The sequence below is a fragment of the Salmo salar genome, chromosome 05, assembly GCF_965601325.2.
Source record: "Salmo salar chromosome 05, fSalSal1, whole genome shotgun sequence".
Taxonomy (NCBI): domain Eukaryota; kingdom Metazoa; phylum Chordata; class Actinopteri; order Salmoniformes; family Salmonidae; genus Salmo; species Salmo salar.
The window spans coordinates 41,261,221-41,285,896 of record NC_138295.1 but is presented as its reverse complement, the minus strand read 5'-3'; the positions used below and the strand labels follow the sequence as shown (position 1 = coordinate 41,285,896).

At 44.3% G+C, this 24,676-nt stretch overlaps 1 protein-coding gene across 4 annotated transcripts; it reads right to left on the bottom strand.

Moving 5' to 3' along the window:
* Positions 1-1,714: 1,714 nt before the first annotated feature.
* On the bottom strand, positions 1,715-19,551 carry LOC106604922 (C-terminal-binding protein 2). 4 transcript variants are annotated; one of them, XM_014200060.3, is made up of 10 exons: positions 19,368-19,551; positions 16,965-17,131; positions 11,404-11,558; positions 10,454-10,598; positions 10,058-10,264; positions 9,629-9,843; positions 6,923-7,053; positions 6,590-6,717; positions 6,048-6,189; positions 1,715-5,861 (listed from the first exon to the last, which is right to left on the bottom strand). In XM_014200060.3, the coding sequence occupies exons 2-9, from the start codon at positions 17,020-17,022 to the stop codon at positions 6,065-6,067; spliced, it is 1,164 nt and encodes a 387-aa protein (XP_014055535.1). In that variant the 5' UTR covers positions 17,023-17,131; positions 19,368-19,551; the 3' UTR covers positions 1,715-5,861; positions 6,048-6,064. The 4 variants fall into 4 exon arrangements, with proteins under 4 accessions (XP_014055535.1, XP_014055532.1, XP_045574210.1 ...); XM_014200057.3 differs by having other exon boundaries at positions 6,069-6,189; XM_045718254.2 differs by lacking the exon at positions 19,368-19,551 and adding an exon at positions 17,912-17,928 and having other exon boundaries at positions 6,069-6,189.
* Positions 19,552-24,676: the final 5,125 nt, after the last annotated feature.

Below are 24,676 nucleotides of genomic sequence, written 5' to 3'. Positions count from 1 at the left end.
TGCAAAGACTAATATTTAGATGGGAATGAGAGCATGGGTAAATATTTGTTCGCTTGTCTTTGGGTTGCTAATACAATCCTACGGTTGAGCATGAGGGCCTGTGGAGTCTCTGTCGCGGTTAATTCATTCTACGTATACATGCAGAGATTATGTGAGCTTGTCTTCTGTCGTGTCAACAAGAAACACTTTTAATCCCACTTAAGGACCACACCACACTGAATGTTGATCTGCCGCTTTGTCTGCCGATCATTTGGCGCACCGGGTTTCAGGGACCGCACTCGCTGGTGGATGTCTGACTGCCAACATTTTTACGTGATTCAACATGTAAAATCGGTTTGCACTCGATTGGAAAATTACAGCCGGAACTCTGTTCAGAGGTGCCAAGTACTCTCGGCTGGCAAACGGTATTGGTGTGTCCGAGCCTAGACCAGCGTTTCCCAACTCCAGTCCTCGAGTATCCCTTCATTGTACGAATGTTTTATGGTAGCCCTGGACAAGCAAACCTGATTCAACTGAGTTGAACCAGGTATGTTTGTCCGGGGCTACAACAGAAATGTGTACCGTTGGGCGGGGGGGGGGGGGGGGGGGGGGGGGTGGGGGGGGGGTACTCCAGGACCGAAGATGGGGAAACACTGCTTTAGACCATACAACCTTCCCTAGTTACCTCATCCACGGGGCCTGGAGTTTTCCTGACCAGGTAAAACTCCCGTCACCACACCCGCAAATCCCAAAAAGTCTATTACTCTGACCTACCTAAGGGTTTTGCAAGTAACTAAGCTTGCAAGCTTTTTACAAGTAAAGCTTAGTCAACAAAACAGACGTTTTTAGCCAGCAGGATCTAGTCAGGTCTTCAGCGATGACCCCAAAACAAATACCCCATTTCCCATCATATGACCTCAACCCACCATGACAGTAATCAACAAACTTCCCTCTAAACTGAATTTTTACAGGTCCACCGGTGTATTCCCAGGTTGTATTGATCCCCCTTCCCCGTCTAACACAAACAAGGGACAGATAAATATCTCCATCCAGGGCCAGTGTGGGGTCTGACAGGGCAAAGCACAGCAGCCCAGCCTGTTGCACAACAACCAGCCCCGAGTAGGAAACAGTGAAACACGGAGACCAGTGAATCAGCCTGGTAAAAAGCTGGTTTCTGTTGAGGAAAGTATTTTCCTCCATGGGGGGCGCTTTCCTCCAGCAATGGGACCAAAAGGTTTAGACTGCTTTTTATGAAGAACAGTCTCATCAGGGGTTAGGGATGGTACATGTGGTGGCAATTTGGGGGTTGGCATTCCCCCATCTCACCTGCCTGCCTACTCATAAAGCTGCTGTGAGCTCTGGATCGCTTGGTACTGCATCACCCCGTACCCGTATAGACAGACAAGCAGGGATCGTAACAGAGTTGGTTAGGGAGCCAGAAGTTTGTAAAACTTGCTCCTATCCCAAGGGCTGGACTTTATAAACAGGAGAAGAGGAAGGCAGGCAGCACACCTGGATCATCACTGCTATATAGCAAACCTTGCACTATGAACGCATGAAAATCACACACACACACACACACACACACACACACACACACACACACACACACACACACACACACACACACACACACACACACGAGCAACGGTCAGTCAAATGAGTTAAAGGTTTAACATGTTTCACACAGAGAGAGAGAGAACACAGAAAGAAAGCAGGGCGAGAAAGCAAAGGGTACATTTTTTTGATTTTATTAAAATACGGTGTGGAGTTTACCATCGGAAATTACCATCACAAACATGATTGTTTCTAATAAAAAAAGTAAACAAAACAAAAATAAAAGCTTAAGAGCCTAGTTACAGGAGACGTTACAGGAGTCTGGTGAAAGTAAATCAATGAATTCACAACAAAGGATGAGTGAAAGACACCCCTCCCCCCCCCCAAAAAACCTAATGTTCACATGTTGTAAAAATACATTTCCCAAATTTCAACATTACACACAGCTCATTTAAAACATTTATTCATTCATTGCAAAATGAAGGTTAGTTGTCAGTGCCAAAGAACAGAAGGTAAAACCAAAACACAAGAAGGAGAGAAGGAGAGAATGGTGAGGGCCTTCTGGAAGTCAGGAGACTGCTCAACATCCTGAGGAGCGCGGAACACAGAACCGACAGGAAGAGGAAGAGGCTGCGGAAAGGATATGTGTGCATTTCAACCCTGAGAGAGAAAAGTGACCAACTCTATCCATCATTTTCAGCTGGTCTGACAGACCACATCAGTGTCCGCTGTTGCCCAGAGTCTCGGGGCTGGCCATGAGACTTTCAGAGCGCCGGAGCACGGGGGATGGGGGACGACATTCTCACACCCCAGAGTGAAATATCAGATGGACTTTCCTTCAGTCTGTAGCACTGACAGTGACCTACATGTAGGGGAAATTCAATCAAAATGGCTCACCTGGTTAACCCAGAAATGTTCTTTCTGGACTGAGAGAATGCATATTTTGACTGATGTACTCAACAAAACATTTGCAGTGTGGAACTTAAGACACTCAACTGCACGTCAAATCAAATACCCTTTTTAGCTCTGTGGAGAGCATGTTATTTTTGACTTATCCGGGAAACCTCGTCACCGGTGTTTGATTGAATAACAACCTTACGGTGTGAGTTGTTAGCGGGGTTTCGGTCTGACTGTGTGTCTCTCCTACTCCACCTACTGTGGTCAACTGTGTTTAAGGCAGTGAGTGTTTCCATGGCAACTCTACAGCTACTATACAGGGAGAGTTAACAGTTACGGTTACTATACAGGGAGAGGCTAAATACAGTAGGGCGGCTAAGACAACAAAAAAAACTCAAACGTTTGTTCCTGAAATGTTTCAGTACAACATGTAGAACACAGAGAGAGTGAGCGCGATTACAAATGAAGAGTCAAAAAATAATTGGTTTTGAACACATTGATGAACTGAAAACAACCAAAATGTGTCATCAATATCATCAATGGCAATTTAAGGTCACTATTTAAACTCATAACTCAAACTATGGGGGATATTTAAAAAAATATATACTCATCACATGACACAGGAGTCTATAATGTCCTCATGTCCATGTCCTCATAGACTCTGGTAGGAAGGGGAAAAACTGTACATCACTGGTTACTGACCACCACAAAATGGCAACTTGGGTTAAGGGTTAAGCACTGGGGAGCAAAGGGTGGACAACAAGATGACAATCTTTAGGCCAATAGCGTTTGCCCTCCAAAAATACCTCACATGCACAATAGCTGGAGCAGCATGACATTAGGGAGAGTAGAAAGGCATATAGTTCTACATTCTAGAAAATAAAAACGGATCATGCTGACACTTTGAATTTGAATCCAAGTTTCATTGTGCTGTAGAGCGGGAGGTTGAAGAAGCTTGTCAGATCAACTGGAATCTGATGTCGAATTGTAGAATCACGGGAAAGCATTGTGCTCATTTTTCACAGAGAAACAAATGAAGTATAACATTTAAGGTGAAGACGAGAGATAAGTAAGTAACTGGTCTCGGTGCCTGAGATTTTTGACAGTGGAAAAAAACTGCAGAGAAATCCTAAAAAGTTGTTTGGTCAACTCGGTTATTGAGTGGGGTGTTTATTTATCATCGTCATTGTCTCGATTTTCACAACCCTTCTGGTCAGGAATAGCAAAGGGGTCTCTACAAAAGCTGTACAAAAAAGAAAAGGGTTTGAACGTACATTCAATATCTGTTACTGAGGTACTAGAAAAAAGGTATTCCCTTGAAACAACGAGAGACGACGGCGTTAAGAGTTACTCGTAGGGACTACTCTTTCAGAAAGACAACGACTTGTCAATACAACCAATGGGGGATGGGTGGGGGTCCACACGCAGACAACACGGTCGCCTTTGAAAAGCCACTATGATTATGTAAGAATAAAGACTCCACACACTCTCCCTTCGGTCTTAACGGGAACGGTGAATATCTGTCTTCTTAAAGGGATGCTTGAATCAACTCGCTGGCTACACTGCCCAATCTTAAAGGGATGGGTGGATCCACACTTGCTGATAAAGCACTGGTGGAGAGCAGAGTTCTTCAAGGGCTGGATGGGGTGAGAGAGAGGTTGGGTGGATGGACTGAGATGTAGATCTGAGAGGTCTGGGAGAGAGAAAGACAGCAAGTCCTTGCCTTGTCACTCGTCCTGGTCGTCTTTGGAAGTCAGCAGGTAATTAATGACGTCACGGCAAAAAGAGTTGTACTTCCCCTTTCCCTATGGCTGACTGCTTCGTGTGGACGTGTTAAGAAAACCCAGGGGTAGCTGTCAGGCTGGTTATACGCAACTCAACGCTGCAGCCAAATCACTGCCCCTCTCTCTGAGCACAGCCACAGACTGAGCATTCAGATGGCAGTGGCACCCCCTGCTGGCCAAACCTCGGTCCTAGCTAACAATGTTGCAAGCTCGCTGTGTGTGTGTACTTGGTGCTAAGTTAAGTGCCTCTGAGAAACAAAAAGGCTCTTGAACAATAGTTTAACCTTTTTTTTTGGGGGGGGGGGGGTGGAAAGCCACAATCCAACTGATATGAAACTGTTCTCACATGATCTTGAAGCTACACACCACACTGGTTCAGGGGACAGCCTTTACAGAATAAACACTTCACATAACTGTTGCCGAGTATAAGATCACGTCGTGGGCAAGGGCCTGTTGAGTGATGACACAGAGCGCAACAAAGGACGCCTATCCACCTGACCTTTCAACAGGAAGTGACTGGCGCTGGAACAAAAGGAGCTCGGCTGTTAGACCACCAAAAAGGGGATCTAAAAGCAGGGAAGAGAATTGTCACCTGCCAAAGGAGAGGGTTCACCATCTTGAGGAGAAGAGACAGGACTCACAGGGTTTAACACGGCCCTGTAGCGGCAGAGGAGACGTAACACGCTTTGCTAAGGTTTCAGCTTTTCACTGACATTATTCATCCCTACACTAGCCAACAGACAGGGAATCAGGTAGCCTGGTCCCAGATCTGTATGTGCTTTAGCTGACTTGGCTAAAGCTAGCTAGATACAGATCTAGGAACAGGATCGGAATTATCGGGACAATAGAAGCCCGATGTGTTGTGTGTCTTACTTTTGTACACATTTTCTAAAATGAGAGAGAGAGAGAGAGAGAGAGAGAAAGAGAGAGAGAGAGAGCGAGATGCGTAAGAGAAAGGATGGCAGTAACATCAGAAAGCCACTAATGTACGCCGGGCCAACCCTTCACGCCTCTCTCACGGATCATAACAGCCAGACTCTCGGTCCAGCGTCGCTGGAGAAACGCTACTCAAAACAAAAACGAAATGTTTTGTTTTTCCTCAAAAGAATAAAAAAAAAAATTATGAAAATACCAATCCAATTGAATACTTGAGAAGAGAGTTATTGCTGAAGGTTTGTTGTTGTGGGAGGAATATGGATAGAGGGGGAGATAGGGGTCCATGGGGGGGGGTTGAGTGGGTCCGAGGAAGGGTTACGGAGGAGGGGGATTTTGTGGACGGCAGGTCACTCCTGGGCTGGTACTGTGTTCTGAAGGACCGGCGCTTGAACAGATCCAGATCGAACCGGATCAAACCGGAACCCCAGTGTCAATCTGCCTGAGGTCGGAGAGGAGGGTTGGTGGTGATGATGATGATGGTGGTGGGAAGAGAGGGTGGGGTTGTTGGTTTCCAGGGGTGACGGAGGAATGTTGGGGTGCTATTGGTCAGAGGGGATGTCTCTGTCTGCCTCCGCCTTGCTGGGTTGCCCTGGCGATGAGGTGTGGGGGGGATGGGACACAGGGGTGATGGCGTGTGCCAGGGCCTCTACCCCTGCTCCCGCCCCCGTCAGACCCCCTGCTGCTACGCTGATCAGACCCACAGGAAACCTGACGTGTGGAGAGAGCGAGAGAAAGAATGTATATCAGGGCCTTGTTCAGGAGAGAACAACATTGCAGCACATTCATCAACAACCAAATCGACTGTGAAGAACAGATATCGTATTTTGCATAAAATGAAGTATAATAATAATCATCATGATACACTTCCTGACTTGGTTGTCCTCCTGTGCTCACCTTAACCGCTGAGGGTCTCACCTGTATGCACCGCCTCCGTTGAGTTCAGGGTGGACTGTTGCAGCCTCCATACTGGGCCACTGGGATGCTGCCATCAGATATTCCTTATTCACACAGTTCTTCAGACTGTCTGGGATACGCCCTAAAAGAGGACAGACAGCGAGACAAGGGATTAGCGTATAAATCCCCACAATCTCTGCTTTAATAACCAGGATACCATTTTCGGGGGGAGTGCCGTACAAGCCACTCAGGGTGTTAATGCTATCCTGCACATGCATTTATTTGTATTTATTTTTTTATACCCATTTTAAACTCTCACCACATTGATTTGCATTTTTCTTCTGTGCAAAAACAATAAGAGTGTAGGTAAGATAACACCAGACCACTCCAGAACCTCAAAACATGCAGCCATACTCAAGCTATATAAAGCCACTGAAATAATCAATTCATCACTACGTAATAACTAATAATAGAAAGTTAGGATGGGGATGGAAGCCCAGGCGGTGTTTACTAGCTGAAGCCGAGTGTTTAAGGGGTCTTACCAGTGATGGCACGGCGCACCTCCCTGGCAGCCTCCTCTCTGGCCTCGATGGAGGCCTGCTCACTGTACCAGGACGTGTGGGGGGTACAGATGAGGTTGGGAGCATCCTTCAGAGGGCCCTGGGAGAAACTACAACAACAGAGAGAGGGTTAGAGGGGGAAAAAGAGAGACGGGCGGGGGGGGGGGGGGGTTGCACGGTCAAACAGACTTGTGGGGGGTTCGAAATCAGGCTAGGATCCTTCAGTGGGCTGTGTGTGTCAGAAGGGCTCGGTCTCGTGAACGACTGAACATCCAGTGTGTGTGTGTGTGTGTGTGTGTGTGTGTGTGTGTGTACCTGAAGGGTTCTGTCTCGTGGACGTCTAGTGCGGCTCCTCGTATCCGTCCTTCCTTCAGGGCCTGAGCCAGAGCCTTCTCATCCACCAGCCCTCCCCGCGCAGAGTTCACCAGGAACGCTCCCTGGCGCATCTACACACAAAACACAGGGTTAACTTTATATACACACGCACTCCCATAATTAACTCAGGAACCACACCTATGTGGAAGCACCTGCTTTTAATATACTTTGTATCCCTCATTTAGTCAAGTGTTTCCATTATGTTGGAAGTTCCCTGTATATGCATGTAAGAACGTGAATTTACAAACATACTAGGGCTGTTAATGAGTTAATAAGGGTGTTACATTTTTAAAAAGGCACTCATTTTTTGACGCCATTAATCGCATTTTCATTTCTTCACCGCACGGACCCCTTACAAGCGCACGTGTTTCCACACAGACCCTATTCCGCACGGACCCTGCACTCGGTTGCAGCTGCTGTTATGTAGCGCCATCTGTCTCTTAAGGTGTTCTCACACTTGGTCCCTTTCAGCCAATTTTTGTGAATTCAGTGAAGTTCACCTCGTTTTTTTTTGTGGCGGGTGAAGACTCCAAAAAGGAACTCTGTGGAGTGTGAACACTCCATAGGAACTTAGAGCCCTCAAAAGAGCGCCCTAAGCGAACCAAACTGAGACCATCTCGAGAGGTGGTTTGAGTATGGTTCGCTTGAATTCGGAAGTCCGGTTCCCTTTTTTTGTTTAGGACAACGTAAACACAAAGCTCCCCAGGTTTGCTTGTCATTTTTACCACACCACACACGGGACTACCGCAACACCGTTTCCCCTGCCATAACCCCTTCACATTGGAGAGAAGAGGAAGTGCCGGTTCACATAAATAAATGTGTGCCGATTAGCGATTGTCAAGGACGCAGAGAAATTCTAAAATGCGTGTGTTTTGTGCTGACACGATGTTCAGATTCTCTGTTTGCAATATGTTGACCTATAGGCTGAGAGAGGTTCATAACTGTTTATTCGAATGTGGGGTTTGAATAGTGTGAAAAGACAACATATTTTGGTGAGAATCACAACATGGATACAAAATTCATTCTAGCTGTTGAAAGGTCAGTAGCCTACAGCATTATTTAATCTGCAATTCATCTACTGGTAGTTCATCTGTTACCAATAATATTTACATGTTAATATTATCTTCTGATGACAATTATTATGTCTCGTCCTTTAACAAAATGTAATCTACTAGCTTCCAAAATGTAAGTAGGTATATCTAGCTGTCCAATAGCACGTTCTGATGGAATGGCTTGTCCTGTACTTTTACTAGAGTGCATTGAGCGAATGTTGGACAAATATCTTTGGTTCCTTTCGACAAAAAATAGAAATGCGAATGTAAAGAGGATTCGGACCTCAAAAAAGGTGAAGTGAACAGGCAAAAGAGTTGAGTCCTCATTCAAAGGCAAGGGCAGCGTGAATACAAAGACAACTGAGTTCTTTTAGATTGTTTTTTGATCACTTTAAATAGGACTGAGATCAATTATTTTAAAAGAGGATTTATATGCGAAAACACCCTTAAAAACATCCACATTGCGCGCAGCTTTGAGCAATAATTATGAAGGAAAATGTACAGAAAGCTCAACCATATACACATTCTCAGGAGTTTCTTTAGATAACAGCAAAAAAAACATATTTTGGACAAAAGTAGCTAGCTAGTTATGCTAAAGTTGGCTAGCTAACCAAAAGAATGTTTACAATGTCATGGTTGAATGCCTCTTGATATAACTAACAACTCCGCAATAATTTTAAACCAGAACAGGACATCCATTCCATTTAGGTACTGTTGTGGTTGCATTTCTCAGGTCAAAAGATTTAAGCAAATAATCTCAATTTTTGTAGAAACAGCTTGTGACTAGTTCATGTTGAAGTAGCCTAGGCTACATCTAATAGCTGTTATTACATGAACTCAGACCTGGCTGAGCTATTGTCTTCTGTGGAATTCATATCATTGTTGAACAGGTGTAAATGCCCCTTGTGTCCATAGAGCCAGTTCTGTTTTCCTGTACTTAACGCTCCAAATCAGAAATTGGGAGAACACTAATTGAGAATGCCTGAAGCTTTAACTGTTTGTTTGTGTGTGTTCGCAAGTGTTAAACTTCAAGAACATTAATGAGAGGGAGTAAGTATGCCGAGTTAAAAAGAGCTACATCTCAAATCTCGTCAAATTGACTGGGGCTGAACGATTTGTATAAAGTATCGCTCACTAACGGATTCGGTTAGCACGCGGCTCAGGCCCAGTCAATTTAACAACAAGAGCCAGTCCGTCTTTTGTTGACCAATAAGAAGGCTGCACCATTAGAATGCAATTATGTGTTGGCCCAATAATTTTTGGGGGAGGAAAAAATATTGTGAAACACCATCATTCCACTATTACTTCAGATATATTAATGACATTTTCTGAAATTACAATGCAAAAATATTACATGTAGATAATTTAAACATTGTATTTTATTTCTTATACAGATTGTGTTTCCGTCCCTTACAATAAAAGCATAGCATGCCTGTAACTAAAACTGCTTTTTAATAGGGTTATTTTTTCTTAAGGGACAAATTTTAGCAAATTAAAACATTTAGATGAATTGTGATTATTTAAATAGTTTGGCAGCCCTAAAACACACATAAAATGTGTGTGTGTACGTGTGTGTGACTATGACATTGTGTACCTGTTTGATGGTGAAGTCGTTGATGAGGTGGTGATTGTGTTCGTTGAGGCTGCAGTGTAGAGAGACACAGTCAGAGTGGATGAGTAGGTCTTGGAGCGTAGCCATCCTCTGCAGGCCCAGGGAGCGCTCCACTCCGTCAGGCAGGTAGGGGTCGTAGAAGATCACCCCGAAACCAAAAGCCTTGGCCCGCAGAGCCACCGCCTGGCCCACACGACCTGCAGAGAGAGGAATGCATAGGGGTAACTAGTGTTTGTATTTCCATTGTGGGGCACATAGGCACCCAAAGCAAATTCCAGGGCCTCTGGCAGACTGAAAACAGGCCAGACTAGGGGCCACTAGTCAAAATCAGCTGCTCCAAATCAGCCCCATTCTCCACTACCCAGTAACCCCGTCAACCTCCACACCCTAGCCCAGATTACCCCCACTCACCCAGGCCGATGATGCCCAGCGTCTCCCCCCGGATGCGGGCAGCTCCCCCGGCCACCTCCCTGATCTGCTCCACGCTGGAGGCCCTGGTGCCCTCTCTCAGGGCCTGATGCATCCAGGTGACGCGGCGGTACAGGTTCAGGATCAGACACATGGACGTGTCGGCCGTCTCCTCCACCGAGCACGCTGGCACGTTACACACTGCGATGCCTGGGGGAGGGAGATGGGGAGGAGGGGAGAGAGGGAGATGGTGCGATGAAGGAAAGAGGGGAGTGATGGGGCAGAGCTTGGAAAGGCTGTGTATATGATTACGTGTAATATGCATCCGTGTGTGTGTGTGTGTGTGTGTGTATACCTGTTCATCGGCATACTGCGTGTGTGTATTCGTGCATGACTCACCCAGCTCAGCTGCAGCTTTGATGTCGACGTTGTCGAAGCCACTGCCGATCCTGACAATGACTCGGAGGCCTTTGAACTTATCCAGGTCGTCTCTGGAGAGAGTGATGGTGTGGTAGAGCAGAGCCCCCACTGCCTCGTTCAGCACCTACGGGGTTAATACACACACACCGTCAGACAAGGCCATCACACAAATTAATACAGCCTCGTTCAGCACCTACAGGGTTAACACACCATCATACTGCTGGTTAGACATTGCGTTAAAGGGACAGTGCATAAATACTCAAATAAACATATGGCTGGCAGTCAGGAGGTAGTCTTGAATAACTTCTTTCATATTTTAGAAATCAGGAAGTGCCGCTTATAGCCAAATTAACAGGAAGCTTACAACCAGACAGTGTATGTTGCCTTATAAACACTGAGTGTACAAAATATTAGGAGCATCTCCCTAATATTGAGTTGAACCCTCTTTTGCCCTCAGAAAAGCCTCAATTCATCGGGGCATGGACTCTACAAGGTGTCGAAAGCGTTCCACAGGGATGCTGGCCCATGTTGACTCCAATGCTTCCCACAGTTGTGTCAAGTTAGCTGGATGTCTTTTGGGTGGTGGACCATTCTTGATACACACAGGAAACTGTTGAGTGTGAAAATCCTAGCACCGTTGCAGTTCTTGACAGACTAAAACCGGTGCACCTGACGCCTACTACCATATCCCGTTCAAAGGCAGTCTTTAAAAAAATATTTTGTCTTTCCCATTCACTCTCTGAATGGCACACATACACAATCCGTCTCAAGGCTTAAAAATCCTTCTTTAACATGTCTCCTCCCCTTCATCTACACTGACTGAAGTGGATTTAACAGGTGACATCAATAAGGGATCATAGCTTTCACCTGGTCAGTCTGTCATGGAAAGAGCAGGTGTTCCTAATGTGTGTGTGTCTCGCTCCATCTACCTTCTCGTGTATCTCCTGGGTGGACTGGGCATCACAGAAGGCCACAGTGGCCACGTCCTTGAGGATGGGCATCTCTATGGTGCAGTCACGCCCGTCCAGCAGGGCCACCAGGGGCCGAGGGTGCATGGGCCCGTTCAGGATGGGGGGGCGGATGCCTGCACACAGGGGAGAGGGGGACAGTTAAGACATGATTTAGCGTTATGAAAGGTAACTAAATTAGTTGCATTCTAAAATCGTACGTGCTGCTTTGGTTCCAATGGCTGGCTAGGTTGGAGCATGGTGCTTGACACACTAATGGTTGTGGATTTGATTCCAGCACAGGCCAATTATTATTATTATTATTTTATTTTAAAAATTTAATGTACATATTATAACCATCAAACTATAAGTGTTCACCTGACGTTTACAGTCCATTTCAAGTTGATCATTTGCCCAGACAAAATGGCTTCCTTTAGGAATGTGTGATAAAGTCAAAAACACCGTATACGCTGAACCGTGTTTTTCCAGATGGGACTGTTCATTGAGGTTAGTGATTCAACAATCTTTCTGGAGTCTCTGGACCAGGGCAAAATGAGTCACTGCCCTAAACCTTCTACACGCACCATTGCCTTGACCATTACAACACACACGTGCACACCATTAAAGTCCCTCTGAACTGGACCAGGCATGACAACAGCCACTGGCATCATCAGTGCTGGGGCCAAAGCCGGCACAACCTGAATAGTGAGTCTGACCAGTGACCACTAACATGATACTACCACCAAAGCAAACTCTCCCAAAGTGAGTCCCATGATGCGCTCTCCTCCGTCCCCACAAAACAGCCAGGGCCTTGTCAACACTGGCACCCTGAGGGATCAGTGGCTGCGTGTGATGGTTACGCAATGGTAATATGTAACTGGATCTGCAGAGAGCACATCTGAGATGACAAAGAGACGGGGGGGGGGGGGGGCCCAACACAATAACTAACCTACAACGTCAATACATCCAACCCCACGGCATTCAGACACACATGCTATGACGACACATGTAAGACACACTGAGTGACACACCACCCACATCCCTGACTCCAGCCAGAGTAGAGGATGAAAAGGCTTGTGGCGCTACACTGTAGCTGGCTGCAGTGCCAGGGGAGGTTGAGTGTGACGGATGGGGGAGGGGCAGTAGAGGGGTTGAGATGCGGGGTGCAGGGAAGAAGGGGGGAGGGGGTAGAGAGAGAGACTGAGTCATGACCTAAATTCCCTCCTCTGGAGCCCCCCTCCCCCCCAAACACACACGTTCTGTACACACATCCGTAAACACGCGCCACTGATACATGGCTACACTTGTCCGCCGTGGTCCTGCGTCTGCATCGAAATCCTCAATCATCACTGAGCACCGAGTGGCCAGAATGCGAGACAAAGCACAAGGCTAACATCTGTGCCAAAGGTCACTAGAGAACCGTGGCCAACTGCAACAAAAGCTAACATCACCACTGATACCATTATCATCATAGGACATATTCGTGTGTGTGTGTGTGTGTGTGTCTTAGCGTTCTGCCTCTCCTTCACACTGAACTAATCATGAACTGGCCTTTTGAATCGGAACGCACTGCCCTTCTCACACACACGTAACACACACCAGACCACACCACTGGGCCCTAGACCAGAAGGACACACACAGTCTCTGCGTGACAGGTGTATGGTCTGGGGGGGGGTGGGGGGGGGAATGCATGTGTCTCACTGGAACATTCACTTGGACAGAGGGCAGGACGCATGCAGGGACAGACACACAGACAGACATCCACATGCACAAACACTATGTCCTGTGTCATAGTGGGAGTGTGGGGGAGGGAGAAAGAGAGGGGGGAGTAGGATAGGAACTGGTGGCAGGCAGGCGGTGGAAGACAAATATTTGTGGATGCTTCCTGTGACGTCAAAGCATTTCCCAACTGGGCCTAGCCGAGAAGGCTTAAGAAAGTGAATCTGCATCTCATAAAAAAAAAAAAAAAACATAAAGCATTTTCCTTTATCTTAATCTCCACATGCCAGAGATCACAATGGATTCCCAATTACTGGTTAACAAAAGGCAGCCTCAGAAGCGCAAACACACAAATATTTAGAGTAAAGGACGCTAGCGTACAAGGCTTATGGAGCACAAGCATGGCCGCGCACACAATGCAATTCATTCAGCGCTTCATTCATTCTCCCTCCCTCCTTTTCTTTCCCTTCCTCCTCCTCCTTTCTCTTTCCCTCGGTTTAAGGAGTGTGTGAGAGAGAGCAGGGAGAGGGGGAGGGGCAGGGTAGGATGATAATGCAGCACTACTCCACCCAACCTCCAGCCAGACACACAATAACACACACACACACACACACACACACACGCAGGCGCCGTACACACACACACACACACACAGTTGCTCAATTCGCTACAAGGACACGCTGAGCAAAAAGGAAACGGCACACACACTCGTCGGCAACACCACACCCAAGCCCATATCACCCCCTTCCATCTTCAAGCTCTCCTTCACAAACACATTTAACGACACACACACACACACACACACACAAAGCGCCTAACCTTGCATTATGAAGTTTGCCAGCCTGTCTTCCTCTCTCTCTCTCTCTCTCTCGCCTCGCTCTCTCCCTCTATCGTTCTTTCTTTTCTCTCTCTCGTTCTGTCAGACTGTTCTCGGCTGGCTAGGTCCCTGCTGTCATCCACACCCAGCCCCTCCCCCACGGTCCGGCTCCAATCAGGGACGGCTCCATTGAGGGCCAGCCAACCAGCACTAACCTCATTAGCATAGCCAGGCAGTGGCTAGGTCTGGTTTGGCTGTTGTTGTTTTTTAAAGAGACAGCTGGCCCGTTTCCCTGTAGCCACGGCCGCGACCCCTCACCCTGCTCCTCTCACTCATCTCAGGGGACCTGACTCTCCCAGACAACTCCCTCCATTTTATCTCAACATCACCCAAGGGCTGCATTTCGCACCAATTTATTTTGTTTGGACTGGGGTAGTACAGACCAGAATTTTGTCTTATATGTCCAGAATTTAAGATATTTTATATGTTTTCATTACCTTTTTATGACATTTTTATAAACTACAAATTGAGGCTTGGAATGACTTGCAATAGCAATTTATTTGTTTTATGTCTAGGCCAAAGCGACACCATTCTACCCTTTCAATTAATTTCAGTCTTTGTCAAAAAAACAAAAAAACAATGATCATGGTGTAATCTAACTGGTCTATTATCCTAGCCTGTCATGTACTCAGTCATCCTCATCATTTGTATCTTGCCTTGGCGTTCTTTCTCACGGCTCATAGCTCAGGCACACCAGCTTGGCCACCCACTAACCCCTCTTGAAATCCCCACAGACAGAAACAGGAAGTGAGATAAGGGCATTTTGCGCTCTCTCTGACTAACCCCGACCCATCACTACACTATTCTACTAGTGATGGGGGGGGGGGGGGGGGACTATATTGTGACAATATCGCAATATTATTTTTGAGCTAGTTGGCTGTACTGGCACCAAAACTCCAGTATTTTTCCTTAATAGCTTGTTCTGCATCTTCTTTTGAAATAGGGAGACAAATTTATTTTCGGCACTTTTATTTCCATGACTGATGAAAACTCATTCTCATGCTCTCTCGTCTCTCTGCAGCAGACATATGGTGAGCAATATGTGTGGAACACTGAATCACAAAATCGCAATATATATACAACCGTGAGAGTCGCAATACATATCGTATCGCCAACAAAGCATTGTAATAATTCCCAGCCCTATATCCCATCTGCCACTCCACAAACCAATAGGCTGATCATTAATAAAATATATTCCATATTAGCAGCTGATGTACAGTGCATTTGTAAAGTATTCAGACCCCTTGACTTTTTCCACATTTTGTTACGTTAGAGCCTTATTCTAAAATGGATTTAATCTTTTTTTCCCCTTGTCAATCTACACACAATACCACATAATGACAAAGCAAAGCAACAAAAAAAAAAAACGAAATATATTCACAAAAGTAGTCAGACCCTTTACCCTGTACTTTGTTGAAGCACCTTTGGCAGCGATTACAGCCTTGAGTCTTCTTGGGTATGATGCTACAAGCTTGGCACACCTGTATTCGGGGGGGTTCTCCCATTCTACTCTGCAGATCCTCTCAAGCTGTCAGGTTGGATGGGGAGCATCGCTGCACAGCTATTTTCAGGTCTCTCCAGATATGTTCGATCGGGTTCAAGTCAGGCTCTGACTGGGCCACTCAAGGACATTTATTCAGAGACTTGTCCCGAAGCCATTCCTGCGTTGTCTTGACTGTGTGCTTAGGGTCGTTGTCCTGTTGGAAGGTGAACCTTCGCCCAAGTCTGAGGTCCTGAGCGCTCTGGAGAAGGTTTTCATCAAGGATCTCGCTGTACTTTGCTCCGTTCATCTTTGTGACGTTTGACATTCAGGCCAAAGAGTTCAATCTTGATTTCATCAGACCATCGCATCTTGTTTCTCATGGTGTGAGAGTCCTTTAGGTGCCTTTTGGCAAACTCCAAGCGGGCTGTCATGTGCCTTTTTACCCCCCTAAAGAAATGCCTGATTGGTGGAGTGCTGCAGAGATGATTGTCCTTCTGGAAGGTTCTCACATCTCCACAGAGGAACTCTGCAGCTCTGTTAGAGTGACCATAGGGCCCTTCTCCCCCGACTGCTCAGTTTGGCCGGGCGGCCAGCTACAGGGAGAGTCTTGGTGGTTCCAAACTTGTTCCATTTAAGAATGATGGAGGCAACTGTTCTTGGGGACCTTCAATGCTGCAGAAATTGTTTGGTACCCTTCCACAGATCTGACCCTAGACACAATGCTTCAATCTCATGGCTTGGTTTTTCCTCTGACATGCATTGTCAACTGTGGGACCTTATATAGACAGGTGTGTGCCTTTCCAAATCATGTCCAATCAATTTAATTTACCACAGGTGGACTCCAATCAAGTTATAGAAGCATCTCACGGATGATCAATGGAAACAGGATGCACCTGAGCTCAATTTCAAGTCTCATAGCAAAGGGTCTGAATACTTAAGTAAATAAGGTTTCTGTTTTTTATTTTTAATACATTTGCACAATTTTCTAAAAACCCGTTTTCGCTTTGTCATTATGGGGTATTGTGTGTAGATTGATGAGGGGAATTTCCCCCCCATCAATTTTAGAATAAGGGTGTAACGTAACAAATGTGAAAAGTCAAGTGGTACATTCCGAATGCACTGGAAGTGCAAAATATTATAGACATAGGCATGTGATAATCACACGTTCAATTAATTTGAAGAAAACTGCACATCCTCTCTGGAGGATGTTCTGATACACCAAATCAGACCTGTAGAAACCATTTTGTATTATGAATTTGTGATGGAGGTGTGAGAATATCATGTGAGAATACTCATTACCATATGACTATAACCTGATAAAATGAATTGTGAAATCGTAATATTCAAATGCCTATTATAGAAAAATACAAGATGTAAGATGCGCAGTGTGTGAGTGCGTGCGTGTCTGTATGAGATCAGTGTCTGTGTGCGCGTTTGAGTGTGTCGCAAAACATGGCTCCTTACCCTCACAAATGCGGTCAAGTCTTTGTCGCTTTACTTTGTGTTTGTCCATTAGAGCCATAGGCTGGCAGTCCTAACCCAGGACACAGCAAGACAACAGCACAGAGCGCTAAGGAGCCCCTTCAACAGAACACCAGCACTAGAAACCACTACTGCCAGCTGAGCAACACCTGCACAGAGATAGAGAGAGATATAGCAATTGAGAGGGGGAGAGAGCGCAAGAAAGACAGAGTTGTGGCCGGTTAGAATGCGTAAGGTTTCATTTGTAATTTCTGTTGTACTGCTTCTGCAACATGGATTGCTTACTTCGCACCAATAAAGTTCAACAATTTGAGAGAGGGAAAAACCACACTATCACAGTTAGAGTAGGGTGCAGTTACTGCTGCAGGATCTTTAGAGGTTAGTTGATGCAAATGTGGTTTCAAGTTTAGCAGCCTTAAGAAGTTACAATAAACACAGGGCACTAAGGTTTAGGCATCTACTAAATAAATTATAATCCTATGTTCTTACACCAAAAAAAAGTGTGTCTTCTCTCTCACTCCCAAATTCTGTCAAACTTTATTGGTACAAAAGAAGCAACCCAAGTTGTTAATTAACACTTGCATTGTAAAATATTGCATCAAACGAAATAGGAACTTACACCCAAATAAACACATACCCACGTAGTGTGGTATTGGTGAGTGTGTATTCTGACTTCTGCTTTCTAGGTGGTAAATGTAAACCTCTGGCCTGTTTCAATACTTTAAAAATGCATCCATTCTTCTCTCCCTAAAGATTATACGTACTCTGACTTGACTGGATTGGTGAAAGCCATGTAGTTGATAACCCTTGCTTTCACCTATCCAATGGTGTGAGATAAATTACCTAAACAGGAGGGACAAATAGATGGTGCACTTTCCATTTTTCCAAACGGAAAGACTAGTGACCATATGGAGGAGTGGCTGACTTACCAGCAAGAGAATCCGTTCAGTGTCTGTCTGCTTAGATCTCACTGTCAAGCTAAAAAAAATTGTCTTATTATCCGAGGGCTTTCTTCACTCGCTCACACAAACATATACTTAGATTAGATAACTGACAGGGGTTCTTAAACTTTTTCATCTCAAGATGCAAATTAGAAGTTGACTGTCCTGCCGTGACCCAAATCATCCTCCAAACGACCCAATTTAAGAATAAATAGTTTGTGACTATATAAGATGTATTCTCATAACTACCGACCCACCTCTAACATACCCAGGGCCCACTCATAACAATAACATCAGTCACTTCTAGGCCTAACCAATAGAAAAAAGGTGAGTGCTAAACATGGAGTACTTTGGCAGAATGAGGAAAGGCATTATAACAAAAAGTGCTTGTGGAACAGTAGTTAGGCCTTGATCACTGTTAGATGAAGACTAGTGTCTAATATTTTGGACAGGGGTGTCTGCCATATTATAATGTGTACAAGTTATGCTTACAAACTGGACTTCCAACTTAGCGAGAACAGTTAACACTAGTTGGCTACCATTTGATGACGTACACTGGCATAATGTGAGGAAGAATTAGCCAGCCTAACTTTACATAATTAAAAATATCCATTCAAACCTCTAACTATGACACTTAGATAGAATCACATCATTTGAGAAGTTGGGATAACGTTCCAAAACGTATAAATGCTAAAAGTAGCGATGATTAACGTTATGCATTCCAAACTTGAAACCCATCACAATGTAATCAACAGTGACTGGGTTATGGAAACAATGGCAGTTAATAATTTAATAAGAGCAAGGTTGATACAAAGTATCCAATACAGTTGTTTGCAAGCCCAACCCATTACAACATATGGCTGATAACGTACATTTCACTATCGAACAACTAGCTACAAGTTTCAAAACTCTGCAAAGCCGCCATGTTAGCTAGCTAGGTAACATTAGCAATTAAATTAACTGGATGGCTACTAATAACGACCGTTTATTATCGCATCTGGCTAGCTATATAGCCAGTAAGCTAACATTAGCTAAGGTTAGTTGGTCAGTTAACCGTGCCAGATAAAACACATCGTTACTTATTATCGGAACCATATTTGAATTAAACAAAACGCATTGTAAGCATCCCAAAAATACACGAAAAGTTCGACCTAATGGTGGCTAGTTTAACGTTATATTTGAACAAACATATCAAACTACCGTTGGATAGTTAGCATAGCAAGTTAGCTTGCTTGCTAGCCTAACGTTACTACGTTTGGGAGATGCGTACTGGTGGAGCCCATTTCGTCCGATTCGTTATTAGCGAATTGCGCTACAATGTGAATATCTGAAATTCAGAAACGAAAGATCACGGTGGAAACGTGGATATCCCCAACGTGCACGTTAGGCGTGCATCATTCGCTACCCCGGTAACTGAGTAATGCACGAGCGGCAGATTATTTACCTAAATAATTGTATTTCGGTTGGATTGAGACAGTGTGCGTGCTTCGGTGGTCTTCCCTCTCTCCCGATCGCCATGAAATCTGAAAAAGAGGAAGTCGCCGGTTCATGGGGGGTCAGGCCTCCCGCCGTACCAGTGTACACAACGTGTGACGGACAGGCAGAGTGAGAGGCACTGGAAGGAGGGGAAGGCAGAGCGCCCTCAACTTCCACGGCGGTGGTCAAACAGTGCACCCAATCAGGGTTGCCAGGTCCAGCTAAAATGTATATCCAATGACCTTTGAAAACCTGACACAAGGCCTGAAAACTAGCCGGATTTTTTTTTGCAGCAAGAGGAGTTGACACATTTGGCCCTGCTTCGAGGGCATTATCACTTTTATACAATGGGTTACCAACATATTCAAATAATAATTTACATATTTTCATTTATTCATACTATTTCATCCTTCCACGAGATATTGTCCCGACACAAATCTAAGGTTGCTACCCAAGCCCACTGGTCGGTCATTCGGTTCGGTTGCCAGAGACACGACCCAGTCGATCAGTTGTTCTGTGGACGCGACCCCGTCGTTCGTTCTAAATGTTCCATTGACATACTGGCTGGCAACGTTCTTATCTCTTGCTTGCTAGCTAGCCAACTACGGCCAATTTACAGTCAGGTCAAAAAGTGCTGCCAGAATAACAGCGAAGTAGCCGCATTTGTTTAAGCTGTTTTCTAGTGACATTTGAATATCCATAATTATGAGCGAATGAGGCGCAATTTCGCCTGATGAGAGGAGCTAGCCAACAACACAGTTAACACCATCACTTCAAACGGAAGCTGGAAAGACTGCAAACTAGCTGCACTTTGTTTTGTATTAACTTTTTTCAATTTACATGTATTTGTTTGTATCCATAAAAAAATTATGCTAGCTGATTCATGATGTTGACTGGCTGAAAAACGCTGCCTGCCTCATCCCGACTCCCTACACATTCATTTCTATGGGACAGCTGGAGATCAAAGTTGAATATTGAAACAATGTTGCAAATGTCGGACAGACAAACAGCAAGGTTTATACAAATATCCGCTGTTGTTTTTATAGTGGAGATCAAGTTTATAAAGTGCCTGGCTGGGCTATTGAGACAGTGGATTGCACAGTCAGATACGAACATGGTAAATAGGCATTTTAAAATCACATATTTAGCAGGTGGTAACTAGTGGAACAGACCGACTGGAATCAGCATTCAGGATTGGACCCACCCATTGCATAGTTAGGCAATAAGGCCTGAGGGGGTGTGGTATATGGCCAATATACCACGGGTAATGTCTGTTCTTACTCACGAGCAACCCCGAGGTGCCTTATTGATATTATAAACTGGTTACCAACGTAATTAGAGCAGTAAAAATAAATGTTTTGTCATACCCGTGGTCAGCCAATCAGCATTCAGGGCTCGAACCACCCTGTTTATAATTATCCAATAAACCCTTTTTCCATAATGTTAGCGAGCAAATTAAGAAGGAATATTGATGTCATTTTTAACAATGTAGGCTAAGAAGCAAAATTCTGTTTTCCATCAAAATAATAATTCTTGCAAGTTTATGAATATGTCGCAAGAGAAAAGATAAATCACCCTTATTAAACTCTCTAGATAATTTTTCATCAATGGATGTCAATTTAGCTCGTTTTGACTGCTATGATTAAGCTATAAGGCCCGAGGAGGTGTGGTATATAGCCAATATACCACGGCAAAGGGCTGTTCTCCGGACATAGCCCTTAGCCGTGGTATATTGGCCATATACCACAAAGAACGGCCCTTAGCCGCAGTATTGGTCATATACCACAACCCCCTGGGGTGCCTTAGTGCTATCATAAACTAGTTACCAACGTAATTAGGACAGTAAAAAGTATGTTTTTGTCATTCCCGTGGTACACGTCTAATATACGATGGCTTTCAATCAATCAGCATTCAGGGCTCAAATCACCCAGTTTATAATTGTAAATAAATCCTGTTTGCGCATGTGCATAACTAGATAAATCCGACAGGAGAGTTTGAGTGATGAAAGTTGGACAGGGGATCTGTGCAAGAAACACTTTCAATATATATTTATTGTATCAAATGGTAGGCTACAGTAGCCTGCAATGGCATAGAAATTAATAGACTACTTGATGGCCAACAGATGCAAATGTAGCCTATCATTCTCCACATTTAATGTCATTTTAATTGTGGACTTTTTCCCACAACACAAGCATGCGAAGGAGTTCCTTAACTTAGGTTTCAAATTTCCACTCGCACAGTGCTCCAGATCCTCTAAAACTGAGCACGAGTAAAACCCTTCGCTTGATACTGTTATCCATAAGAAAAGTCAACATTAGAATGCAGTTTACATTCAACCACCTCTGAGCGAATTTATCTAAAGAGCTCCAGTGCACCTAAAGTCGTTTTCCAATGCTATGTCGCCATCATATCAGTTCTAGTGCATTAATATGTTTTGTGGAAAAAGGGTGTCTCCATAAGGAATGAAAATATAAACGCAACATGCAACAATTTCAAAGATTTTACAGGGTTACAGGTTATATAAGGAAATCCGTCAATTGAAATAAATCACAATGGGCCTCAGGACTCGTCACGGTATCTCTGTGCATTAAAATTGCGATCGATAAACTTAAATTGTGTTCGTTGTCTGTAACTTATGCCTGCCCATACCAGAACCCCACCACCACCATGGCGCATAACCCCACCACCAACATCAGTATACCTCTCGCCCACACTACACCATACACGTGGTCTGCGGTTGTGAGGCCAGTTGGACGTACTGCCAAATTCTCTAAAACGACATAGGAGGCAGTTTATGGTAGATAAATTCACATGAAATGATCTGGTAACAGCTCTGGTGAACATTCCTGCAGTCAGCATGCCAATTGCACGCTCCCTCAAAACTTGAGACATCTGTGGCATTGTGTTGTGTGACAAAACAGTACATTTTAGAGTGGCATTTTATTGTCCCCAGCACAAGGTGCACCTGTGTAATGATTATGCTGTTTAATTAGCTTCTTGATATGCCCCACCTGTCAGGTAGATGGATTATCTTGGCAAAGAAGAAATGCAAAGTTAAATGGACAATTTGCAATGGGAAATCACAACTGTTGTCCAGGAGTTTCATCCGGTTGTCCTGATCAGTGATTTCAAGTTTGTATCATCAATATTTTAACAAGCTGATCATAAGCTGATCACGATAACTCCTGATAAAATTGGGTAGCTGATATTCAGAGCTTAAATAGCCAAATTGATTAGTCACAGGAATCAGGACTAGTAAAGCCAATGCAATGGCCAGTTTTAAAAATGGTAGGTTTACCACATAGATGGGTATTCATAAAATGATATTTCTGTGTACACTGTAGGCTACACCTCAGTAAGCACCGATCAACTCTGATGCCTTTTGAAATTCTTTCTTTGGTGCAGTTCCGGACCGGCCTTGATTTCCACATGCACAGACATTGGTTTTTGGTCTGATTCGGACCAAATCTGAACCAATCATAGACGTCTATGTTTGGTTCAGATTTTGTCCGGTCTGGACCAACCTTGATTTGGCCCAAACATAGATGTCTATAATTACTTATTTTCAACTTTCATTCAGAACCAAAAATCTGCCTGATTTCAACATCCGGAAAATACATATTTCCAACCTCCAGCCTGTTTACAGACAGATTATTTCACTTATAATTCACTGTATCCCAACTGTGAAGCACGGGGGTGGCAGCATCATGTTGTGGGAGTCCTTTGCTGCAGGAGGGCCTGGTGCACTTCACAAACTAGATGGCATCATGAGGTAGGAAAATTATGTGAACATATTGAAGCAACATCTCAAGACATCAGTCAGGAAGTTAAAGCTTGGTCGCAAATGGGTCTAACAAATGGACAATGACCCCAAGCATACTTCCAAAGTTGTGGCAAAATGGCTTAAGGACAACAAAGTCAAGGTATTGGAGTGGCCATCACAAAGCCCTGACCTCAATCCTATAGAAAATATGTGGGCAGAACTGAAAAAGCGTGCGCGAGCAAGGAGGCCTACAAACCTGACTCAGTTACACCAGCTCTGTCAGGAGGAATGGGCCAAAATTCACCCAACTTATTGTGGGAAGCTTTGTGGAAGGCTACCCAAAACGTTTGACCCAAGTTTAACAATTTAAAGGCAATGCTACCAAATACTAATTGAGTGTATGTAAACTTCTGACCCACTGGGAATGTGATGAAAGAAATAAACGCTGAAATATTTCACATTCTTAAAATAAAGTAGTGATCCTAACTGACCTAAAACAGGACATTTCTACATTTTAAATGTCAGGAATTGTGAAAAACTGAGTTTAAATGTTTTTGGCTAAGGTGTATGTAAACTTCCGACTTCAACTGTATTTTCAACATCAGGAAAATACATTTTTTCAACTTTCATTTTGAACCAAATGTATTTCTATTTTAGATTTAACCTTTATTTAACTAGGCAAGTCAGTTAAGAACTAATTCTTATTTACAATGACGGCCTACCCCGGCCAAACCCTAACCTGGACGACCCTGGGCCAATTGTACACCGCCCTATGGGACTCCCAAACATGGCCAGTTGTGATACAGCCTGGAATCAAACGAGGGTCTATAGTGATGCCTCTAGCACTGAGATACAGTGCCTTTGACCGCTGCACCATTCGGGAGCCCGAAATGAACCTGATTTTAACGTCCGGAAAATACTTATTTTTCAATGTCTGGAAAATATGCCTTTTCATTGTTCTAAAAAAATATGTATTTTAAACATACGGAAAATACCTTTTCACCTTCCATTCAGAATCTAAATGGAACCTAACGTCAACTTCTGGGAAATACGTATTTTAGACGTATTTTCAATGTCATTTTGCTTACTGGGACAATTCTAGTTTTGTGAGGGGCAGCATTTTTTGGTCTTGCGTATGGCGGCGGAATGGCACACACACCCCTTCGCCCCTCAACCCTCTCTACCGTTCACTCACTCAGTAACAACCTGCACACTGCCTGATAGTCAGCAGCAGCAGTTCACAGTGAAATATATTAGAAGTAGTCCAAAAAACCGACAATACATTTTCATCTGCGACATCGTTTTCAAAGTAGCCTAATTGCTGGAAAACTGCGGACATAGCAACACTGCACCCAATGACTTTCTCCATAATACGTGTTCACGTTGATGATATATTGAAGACACTATTACGACGTATCATGCGATGCTCTTTGCAGCTAATTCTATATTTTTTACTGGATCACTGATCTCTGTAAGGTTAATGAATATAGAGCAATGCATTGTTATATTGTTTG

What these genes read in the sequence shown, in the direction of transcription:
- LOC106604922 (XM_014200057.3), bottom strand. Translation starts at nt 17,022, where the DNA reads ATGGCTCTAATGGACAAACACAAAGTAAAGCGACAAAGACTTGACCGC. An exon ending in GCTGGGCATCATCGGCCTGG is followed by an intron (nt 9,844 to 10,057) that starts GTGAGTGGGGGT and finishes CTCTCTCTGCAG; the next exon opens with GTCGTGTGGGCCAGGCGGTG. An exon ending in ACGACTTCACCATCAAACAG is followed by an intron (nt 7,054 to 9,628) that starts GTACACAATGTC and finishes TTTTGTGTGTAG; the next exon opens with ATGCGCCAGGGAGCGTTCCT.